At 32.0% G+C, this 10,888-nt stretch overlaps 1 protein-coding gene across 1 annotated transcript; it reads left to right on the top strand.

Moving 5' to 3' along the window:
- Positions 1–1,901: 1,901 nt before the first annotated feature.
- Positions 1,902–7,112, top strand: Phum_PHUM337470 (ATP-citrate synthase, putative; the record flags this gene model as incomplete). Its single annotated transcript, XM_002427673.1, has 20 exons — positions 1,902–2,054; positions 2,150–2,335; positions 2,487–2,674; positions 2,818–2,970; positions 3,071–3,176; positions 3,283–3,495; positions 3,581–3,738; positions 3,815–3,983; positions 4,074–4,256; positions 4,359–4,482; positions 4,583–4,698; positions 4,778–4,974; positions 5,067–5,226; positions 5,305–5,425; positions 5,544–5,878; positions 5,973–6,182; positions 6,277–6,420; positions 6,548–6,744; positions 6,841–6,917; positions 7,021–7,112. 20 exons carry the CDS (start codon positions 1,902–1,904, stop codon positions 7,110–7,112), a joined length of 3,282 nt encoding a protein of 1,093 aa, XP_002427718.1.
- Positions 7,113–10,888: the final 3,776 nt, after the last annotated feature.

Raw genomic sequence — 10,888 nt, 5'->3', positions numbered from 1 at the left:
GGGGGAGAGCGAAGGGTGAAAGGGAAAAAATGAAAAATGGTGAGGAGAAACGAAAAGGGAGGAGGAGGAGGAAACTTTGGGGAGGTCTTTTTTTTTTTTTTCGTTTTTACACGCGATTATTTTTTATTATCATTATTATTATTATTATTATTATTATTCAGTCGTAAAATTTACCCGGATTTTCTCTCATTCTTCTTATCATTTTCTAAAAAAAAAAAAATTTAAATTTCTTGTGATAAGAGATGTTACTATTTTAATAATATATTTTATTAATTAATTAATATTAGAGCGTTAACGAAACAAAAAAAAAAAAAAAAAATTGATTTCCCATCGATTTATTGATTTTCTGTTCCTTCTTCTCTTATTTTAAATCTTTTTCATTTCATTTTAACTTTTGACATTTTCTTCTTCTTCTTCTTCTTCTTATTCTTCTTCCTCTTATTATTATTATTCTTTTCTTTGTAATTTAAAAAAAAAAAAAAAATTTTTTTTTACAATCGTTTCGGGTATTTACAATTTTTTTTTTTTCGAAATAATAATAATAATTTATTATTACTATGATTTATTATTATTATTATTATTATTATTATTATTATTATTATTATTATTATTATTATTATTATTAATAATAATTTTCAACGTGAGTAAAAGTTTTTATAGTTAATATTCTTTTTGCGTTTTAGAGAAATCCATTTATAAACGACTTTTGATCAACCTTGTTCGGTTTTTTTTTCTCTCTCTCTCTGTTTTCTCTCTCTGTTTTCTCTCTCTGTCTCTCCCTCTCGCTTCGGGATAAAAAAAAAAAATTATTTTTTTAAATCATTAAATTATTCGATTTTTTTTTTTTTTTTGGGTTTCTTGTTCCACGTTTTTTTTTTTTTTTTTTTTTATAAATGGGTCTTTTACATTTCGTTTGTAATTCGTCGATCGAGTTTTTTTTAAAAAAAAAAAAAAAAAAAAGTTCTTCCGGGATATTCCCCATGTTTCTTTCTTCCTTTTTTTTTTTTGTTTTTTAATTGTTTTGCGTGTCTTTTCCACGTTTGAATAGTTTTACTACTACTATTATTATTATTATCGTCATTGTTTTTTTTATGTTGCTGACTCGACGTCGTTTAAAAATTTTAAATTAAAATTAAAATAAATAATAAATAAATTTTTATTTTATTTTATTTTATTTTTTTTTATTATTTTTTGTTTCGTCTTTTCTTCTTTTCTTTTTTCTTTTTTTTTTTTTTCGTTTTGACCTTTGACATTTGTTTTAATTTCTACGAAACCGACGATAGTTTCTTCTTTTTTCTTTTTCTATTTCTAATTTGACAAAAATGGAATCGATTTTCGTGTGTCGCGTTTAAAACAAATTTTTCCATGTTTGTTTGTGTTTTTTTCCAATATAAAATATAATAAATCTCATCTTTCTGTCTGTCTTTCTCTCTTTGTCACCCCTATCTAAAGGGTTTATCCATTCATTCCGTCCCCTCTCCCCCCTCCCCTCGTAGTTATTTATTTTAAAATAAAAAAAAAAGTTTGTCGTAATATTTTCGGTGGAGGTTTACTTTCAATCAATATGATAATTTCGTCTGCGTCAGAGGTTATAAAAAAAAAAAAAAATGTCGATCGACGAGTTGACCTCCAAATTTACATCGAATCTTTTTTTTTTTCTTTTCTATTCTGTGTATTAGTTAGTTACATCATCATCATCATCATCATCATCATTATCATCATAAAATAAGCGAATCAATTTTAACAAATAATTTATTGTCAATTATTTTTGACCGACGCGTACGATAAAAAATTAAAATTAATTTTTGTTTTCTTTCTCTCTCTCTCTCTCTCTCTCTTCAAATTAGGAATTATAGTTTTATATATAGGTATTTACAAAGTAGTGATTAGTATATATAAAAATGTCAGCAAAAGCCATAAGGGAGGCGACCGGAAAGGATTTGCTCAACAGGCACCTGAAATGTTCATCCGCGGTTAAATCCCGATTCGCGTCCGTCGACGAAAATACAAATTTTACTGATTTGTTAAATCAAAATCCCTGGCTGGGTCAAGAGGTAATCGTCAACAAAAAAAAAACTTATTTATTTATTATCATTATCATTATTATCATTATCATTCGTTTATTTTACTTAAAAATTTAAATTTTCAGAAATTAGTCGTGAAATGCGATCAGTTAATTAAAAGAAGAGGAAAATTAGGTTTAATCCAAGTAAATGCGGATTACGATAAAGTTAAGCAATGGATTTCGGAAAGGATAAACCGGGATCAAAAAATACAAAAAGCGGTCGGGAAATTAAGGAATTTTATTATCGAACCTTTTGTGCCTCATGCCGACGTGAGTAAGAAGGGATGAAGAAGGGGGTTGGATGGAAGGAAGGAAGGGAGGGAGAAAAAGGAATTTTTTCCTTTTCCCGTTTCTTTTTTCCTTCTTTCGTTCGATTGATCTTTTTTATTTATTTATTTATTTTATTCCCGTTTTGTTCCAGAATGAGGAATTTTATGTTTGCATTTACAGTCATCGTCACGGTGACACAATTTTATTTCATCACGAGGGAGGAATCGAAATCGGAGATGTCGATTCGAAAGCTCTTAGATTAGAAGTTTCCGTTAATGAAAATTTTGACATAAATAGATTGAAAACGATTCTGAGAAACGTTTCGCCCAGCAAACAAATGTAAAAATCTAGAAATTTTTCTTATTCTCTCTCTCTCTCTCTCTTTCCCTCTCTCTTGGAGTGAGAGCGAGAGAGAGAGAGAGAGAGAGAGAGGAAAACAAATTCGATTTGTTGAAGGAAATATTGATTTTTTGTCGTTTTAGTATAATTGCAGAATTTATTCAATCTCTGTATAAAGTTTACGTCGATTTGTATTTTACGTACCTGGAAATAAATCCTTTGGTTGTTACAAATGAATCCGTTTACGTTCTCGATATGGCTGCCAAAGTGGATGCCACAGCGGATTTCATGTGCAGGTTCGTTTGAATTCTTTCAAAGTTGAAATGAGGGGGGCAAAAAAAAAAAAAAAATGTTTACAATTACTAAGAATTTCTTTTTTTTTTTTTTGCACACAAGGACTCTTTGGGGAGAAATTGATTTTCCACCACCTTTCGGAAGGGATGCTTATCCCGAAGAAGCTTACATAGCGGATTTGGATTCGAAAAGTGGGGCATCTTTGAAAGCATGTATCATTATTTTTTATTTTTTATTTTTTTTCCACCATTTGTTTTTTTTAAATTAAAACTTATTTATACGGAAATTCATTTTCCCCTGTTTTCTGTTCACAGTTGACTATATTAAATAAAAAGGGTAGGATTTGGATGATGGTTGCCGGTGGTGGTGCTTCGGTTATTTATGCCGACACTCTCTGTGATTTGTGCGGAGTTAACGAGTTGGCTAATTACGGAGAATACAGCGGAGCACCGAGCGAACAACAAACGTATGAATATGCTAAAACTATATTGTCTTTGATGACTCAGGAACCTCACCCGGATGGAAAGGTACGGTCGGAGAGTTTACAGGTTGAAATTTCCGTTGCGAGATGGATTGTTAAATATATATATATATTTTTTTTTCTCGAATTAGATTTTAATAATCGGCGGTGGTATCGCTAATTTCACAAACGTTGCCGCGACATTTAAAGGAATCGTGACTGCTCTGCAAGAATATCAACCACGTTTGGTTGAAATGAATGTTTCCATATTCGTGAGAAGAGCCGGACCCAATTACCAGGAGGGTTTAAGGTATGTTTTCACATTTAAGAAAAATTTAAATTTTAACGAATGAATCGTATGCATGTATTGGAAAATTGTTTTTCAGACGAATGAGAGAAGTGGGACAGAATTTAGGTATTCCTCTTTACGTTTTCGGTCCGGAAACTCACATGACAGCCATTGTGGGTATGGCACTCGGAATGAGACCGATTCAGTTACCATCAGAATGCGAAACTACGACTGCTAATTTTTTATTACCCGGAGGACAAGTTCAGGTGAGGGGAAAAAGAAAACCCGTCACTTTTTTTTTTTTTTTTTTTTTTTTTTGAAAAATACCCGTTAAAGTAATTTTTTTTTTTGTTCAGCCGAGTCCGACAACGTCGAGGCACGAATCTTTAAGTAATTCCGATCTGACAAAAAAAAATTCAATGAGTTCTCTTCATAAACCCATGGCCGACGGTGATAATGTCGATAGAGTTAATAAATCTCCAATGTTTACAAGTAAAACAAAAGCAATTATTTGGGGAATGCAAACCCGAGCCGTACAGGTGGGGGGGGACTCTATTATTTTAATTTATCGTTACTGTCATTATAATTATTATTATTATTACTGATTTTTTGTTTCGGCTAATAAATTTTTATTTTTTCAGAGCATGTTGGATTTTGATTTTGTTTGTAGACGTTCGGAACCGTCGGTTGTTGCCATGGTTTATCCATTCACAGGAGATCACAAGCAAAAATTTTATTGGGGTCACAAAGAAATTTTAATTACGGGTAAATTTATAAGAAGAGTGCGGGGATCCTTTTTTCTGTAACCTTAACGACAATAAAAATAATAATAATAACGATAATAATACGTTTTTCTAATTTTTAGTTTATAAAAAAATGGAAGATGCCATGAATAAACACAAAGACGCTGATGTTTTGGTTAATTTTGCTTCCCTTAGATCCGCATACGAAAGTACAATGGAAACGCTCAACTATCCGCAAGTAAGTCGAGGTGCTAAATTGCTGACGTCAAAACTAAAAAAAAATATATATGTGTACGTAAATTTTTTTTTTTTTTTAGATACGGACAATCGCAATAATCGCGGAAGGAATTCCCGAAAATTTCACTAGGAAACTTATTGCCGAAGCGAATTTAAAAGGAGTTAACATAATAGGACCCGCCACGGTCGGAGGAATAAAACCGGGTTGTTTTAAAATTGGCAACACCGGTGGAATGATGGATAATATTTTACATTCTCGCTTATATCAACCTGGAAGGTTTGTGTTTAAACAAAAACAAAACGGTTTCTTATAAAAAAAAAAAAAAAAGAAAACGGGAACCAACGAAAGTATTTTTGTTTTTATTTTAGCGTGGCTTACGTGTCGCGATCTGGAGGAATGTCAAACGAATTAAATAATATTATATCGAAAACCACTGATGGAGTTTACGAAGGTGTTGCCATAGGTGGTGACAGGTATCCAGGAACGACTTTTATAGATCACGTTATGAGATACGAAGCGGATCCGGCGGTAAGTGTGTTGGTTGATGCTGTATTCTATTATAATTATTTACATTATTATTATTATTATGATTTTCTTTGAAAACAGATAAAAATGATTGTTCTTCTTGGAGAAGTAGGAGGTGTCGAAGAATATGAAGTCTGTGAAGCGCTCAAAAGTCGTAAAATAACAAAACCCCTCGTCGCTTGGTGTATAGGAACATGTGCACGTAAATTTATATTATTTATTATTTTTCTCTCTCTCCCCCCTCTCTCTCTCTCTCTCTCTCTCTCTCTCTCTCCTCCCTCCCTCCCTCCCTCTCAAATAAAAATTTGTATTGTTTTCAGCAATGTTTTCAAGTGAAATTCAATTCGGGCATGCGGGTTCATGCGCAAATTCGGACAAAGAAACGGCGACGGCTAAAAATGAAAGTTTTAAAAAAGCCGGAGCGGAAGTTCCATCGAGTTTCGACACGTTAGGAGATACAATACATTCCGTGTACTTATCCCTGGTCAATATGAAAATAATAGTACCCAAAGAACAAATGCCGCCTCCGACGGTTCCCATGGACTACAGTTGGGCGAGAGAATTGGGTTTGATACGAAAACCCGCGAGTTTCATGTCATCGATTTGCGACGAAAGAGGACAAGAACTCCTCTACGCGGGAATGCCGATATCGGATGTGAGGAAATAATAATAATAATAATAATAATAATAGGTTTTTTTTGCATTTGCAAAGAAGAAGAATGAGAGATCGATAATAATGATAATTACAGGTACTTAAACAAAAAATGGGAATCGGCGGCGTCGTGTCTCTCTTATGGTTTCAAAGAGCTTTGCCCTCGTACGTGTGTAAATTTTTCGAAATGTGTTTAATGGTCACCGCCGATCACGGTCCGGCCGTTTCCGGTGCTCACAACACGATCGTTTGTGCGAGAGCGGGAAAAGATCTCGTTTCGAGTTTAGTTTCCGGATTGTTGACGATCGTGAGTCTTTCGTTTCCCTTTTTTTTTTTTTTTTTCTTCCTTTCTGAAACTCGGGATCCGGAAATATAATGATGACGCAATGTAATTTTAACAGGGTGACAGATTCGGCGGTGCTTTGGACGGTGCTGCGAGACAATTTTCCGAAGCCTACGATTCGGGTTTGGTTCCCATGGATTTCGTCAATTCTATGAGGAAAAAAGGTCAACTCATTATGGGAATCGGTCACCGGGTCAAATCCGTAAGTTTTTTTCCTTTGCATACTAACCGTACGCGATGTGTCCCGAGGGGGGGGGCGGGAATAAAGAATGAAAAACCGTAGTCGTCGTCGTCATCATCATCATCATCGATTATTTTAATCCTTACAGATCAACAATCCGGATCAGAGAGTTCAAATAATAAAAGATTTCGTTTTGGAAAATTTTCCAGCGAAGCCATTACTTTATTACGCTTTGGAAGTTGAAAAAATCACGACGTCGAAAAAGCCAAATTTAATATTAAACGTCGACGGTATAATAGCCGTTTCGTTTGTCGATTTGCTCAGAAATTCCGGTAGTTTTACCAGGTGAGTGAATCGATAGATCGATAGATCGATCGATAAATCGATACGAAAAAGCGAGACGCATTATTATTATTATTATTTGTCTTTAATTTTTCGCAGGGAAGAAGCTCAAGAATATATAGACATGGGGTCAATAAATAGTTTATTCGTTTTAGGTAGAAGCATAGGATTTATCGGTAAAAATTTTTATTATTATCATCATTATTATTTGATTGATTGATTGATTGATTGATTGAGACATGGATTTATCGATTTTGTTTTCGATTTACAATTTTCTAGGTCACTACATGGATCAAAAAAGATTAAAACAAGGACTTTACAGACATCCTTGGGATGATATTTCATACGTTTTACCAGAGCAATATAATTAAATTTATTCTCTCTCCTTTTTCTTCCTCCTTCTTCTTCTTCTCTCTCAGTCTGGGTTCTTTTTTTTCTTTCTCTCACTCTCTCTCTCTCTCTCTCTCTTTCTCTCTCTCCCGCCTCTCCCTCGCTCCTCTTCCCTCCCCTCTTAAGGTTTCGTTCGTGTAAAAAAACTTGAATCGAAAATTTCGATGATTTAAAAGGGGAGAGGGGGGAATCGATGGTTGTAATAATAATAATAATGACGGTAATGATCGTGACAATAGATTTTTTACGTTTGAGAGAGAGAGAGAGATAGGAAATTATGATCTGGTTACACGTCGTTATTGTTTATTAAAATTATTGTTATTATTATTGTAAAAGTAATAAAAAGGAAAACGAATGAGGAAGAAGAAGAAAAAAAATTTTTTTTTTTTTTTTGCTGGAGTTAATTCGTGATTTTTGCTATCGTTTATTAATAAGGGTTGTTTTGTTAAAAAAAAACATGGCGGATTTATTATTATTATTATTATTAATTTTTTCTTTTTTGTTTTGTCCGTTTATTCTTATCCGGTTGTTATCACATTGAATTATCAATTTAATTTTTTTTTTATACGTGGCTCGAATTAAAACGTGATTCGTTTAGAGGGGAAGGGGGGAGAGGGGAAAACACATTCCAAAATATTTGAAGGGGTAGAAACAGCAGAAAAAGGTCATTGTTTAGTTTTTCTTTTTAATTTTCCTTTGACGATCGTCGTCGTCGTCGTCGTCGTCGTATCTCAAATAGTCTTCCTTTTTCATTTTATATTAATTGTGATTTTGTTTCTTTTAATCTAAGATTTAAATATTTTATAAATGATTGGGATTGTGGGAGGGGGAAAAGAGGGAAGAACAAAACAGGGGGGGCGGGGCAATAAAAAAATGGGGAGAAAAAAAAAATTTAATTAATTTTTTTTTTTTTTTGATTCTGTTAATAAAATAAAATAAAGTAAAAAAAAAAAAATTGTAATAAAATTGTTGAAATTAATTTAAAATAAATTTTAATTTGAAAGAAAAAAATTGAAATTTTTTTTAAAAAGTCGTTTCCGGTCGTGATAATAATAATATTTTAACGTTTGTTTTGGGGGACGAATCAATTCCGAGCGTTTAAAAAAAAAATTTTTTTTTAACGGTTTTACAATACGGTAATAATCGATCGATCGATCGTTCGATTCGATTCGATATATCGATATCGTAATGAAAAAAAAAATTCAATGTAAATTACGTGCGAACGTAAAATTATTAAATTGTCATAAAAAAAAAAAAAGGAAAGGAAAGGAAAGGAAAAAAAAATTAATTGGATCCCGCAGGAATTATCAAAAAATAATAATAATAATAATAATAATTTTTTTTGTATCGTAATTCGATTCGATATAAAATTACAACTTTTTATTATTATTATTATTATTTTATTTTATTATTTTTTTTATTTTATTTTTAAATTTACGCGAAAAACAAAATTCCATCTGGAATAAATTTAAAACCTTTGTAAAAAAAAAAAAAAAATTGTAATTTTATCCAAAATAAATTTACAATCATAAATAAAATTTTTCCCCCGCCCCTCCTTTCCTCCCTTTCCCCCTCCTACCTCTTCCCTCTCCCCGCTTCCCCCTTCCCCCTTCCCGCAACCGTTCTCACTTCATCCTGTCGTTCCTCCCTTTTTCCCTCCTCTCCCTCCCTCCCTTTCATTCCCTTCCCTTCCCATCTCTTTCCTCTCACGCATATAAATTTTTAAACTTAATTAATAAACGAAATATCTAAAATTCTATGACGTCACTTCCGACGTGGCAATTATATATATATGCGTATAATTCCCGCGTAATTTGAAATTAATTTATCTATGAATTTATAAATTTTAACAGCAAAAAGAAAAAATTAAAGATGGCGTACGTGATGGTGATGGTGACGATGACGATGATGATGATGGTGACGATGACGATGATGATGATGATGCGTTTGTATTCATTTTAGAATAAAATTAATCACGTGAGTATTTTTTCTATTATTTTTTTTTTATTCTCTTTTCCTCCATTTTTTTTTTTGTTTTTTGTGTCATTCATTTGATTTTCCCGATGCGGATGAAAAAAGAGAGAGAGAGAAAGGGAGAGAGAAAGAGAAGGATAGATAAAATGTCAAGTGTCGTCATCCCACGTGACGGACGAACGAACGAACGGACGGAGGTAGGTTGGTAGGTGAAGAGGGAGGAAGGGAGTGAGGAGAATTGAGGGGAGTAAAGGGGAAGGGAAAGAGGAAAAAGTCGAGAGGGTGACGTCAGTAACTGCGGCTGCGGCGGTATGAGTGGGTAGGGGAGGTGAAGGGAGTGGGGAAGGGAAAGAAGGGAGGGAGTGAGGGGGAAGGGGAAGGAGAGCATAGTACACGAAGAGTGGTAGTAAATGTCTTTGAAATGATTAGTGCTTTTGTTGCAATTTTTTATATACGGGGAAAAACTCAATCGATAACCAATAAAAACGTGTATTAAACGACCTGAAAACGTTTCCCTCCTTTTTTTTTTTTTTCCTTACCCTTTATTGTTATTATTATTATTATTATTAATTTTAATGGGAATTTTTCCGTTTCCTTTTACGTTTTTCTTTATTTCCTTTTCTTATCATTATTATTATTATTTTTTATTCGTTATTTTAAAATTTTTTTTTCTTTTTCTTTTTTTTTTTTCCATAAGAATTTTTTTATTTATTTATTTATTCGGATACCTGAAAAACGATAATGATGATGATGATGATAAAGTTATTTAAAATTAATTTTTAAAAAAATACGTAATTCCAGTTTAAAAGGAAAAGTAAAAGGAAAATTTTTTCCTTTGTTTAAATGTCGTAGTTAAAAAAATACGTGGATAGGATTTTTTTTTCCCCTTAACATTAAGATTTTCTAGAATGTTCTTTTTTTTACGTAGGAAAGATAAGGAGAGAGAGAGAGAGAGAGAAAAAAAAAAAGGGATAATAAAAATGGTGATAATGATGGCGGTCAAAAAAAAAAAAAAATATCAAATTTCAACGAATGAAAATTTATTCGTCCAATTTATTTTATTAATAAAAAAAAAAGTGTGATAACGTTATTGATAATGATGATTTTGGAGAGGCAAAAAAAAAAAATTCTTCTTCTCCAGGAATCTTTAATAATAGGGTTTTTTTTTTGTTTTGTTTGTAGTTAACCTTAATCCGGTACTGATTTAGTTAATGAATATGATAGATTGACACCCTTCTGAGACTCTGGAAAAAAACTTGTGTTCTCTAAAAGCCTGGAGTGTTTCTATCACCTTTAAAAGCTTTTCTTTCTTTTATTTTTATTTTTCCCTCCCCCCCACCCCCTACCCTTTTCTTCTTCTTCCACTTTTTTTTTGTCCTTTTCTTTTCTTTCTCCTTTTCCAAACACTAATACGTACAATAAATGCGGTTAAAATTTTCTTCCTTTTTTTTTTTATTAAATAAATTTTCCTTTTTTTTTTTTCTTTTTCCTTTGATCCTTTGTTGCCACGTACTAAAATTCCTTTTTTCTCTTTTTCTTCTTCTTCTTCTCATTTTTATAAACTCGAGTCAATATTTATTAAAAAAAAAAAATAATAATAATAATAACACATAAAAGTTTTCGACTTTGTTATTATTATTATTATTATTAACTGATAATAAAAGTGTGTGTGTGTGTGTATAAAAAAGAAAATGAAATTTCTAAAAAAAAAAATGACACGGTCGAATGAAAAATGATAATAATAATAATAATAATAATAAATATACGAAATTGATGGAGACGA

This window comes from Pediculus humanus, genomic scaffold (assembly GCF_000006295.1).
Source record: "Pediculus humanus corporis 1103172107744 genomic scaffold, whole genome shotgun sequence".
In the NCBI taxonomy this organism is placed as follows: Eukaryota; Metazoa; Arthropoda; class Insecta; order Psocodea; family Pediculidae; genus Pediculus; species Pediculus humanus.
Note: the sequence above shows the minus strand (reverse complement) of the source record. Positions and strands in the feature narration are given on the sequence as shown.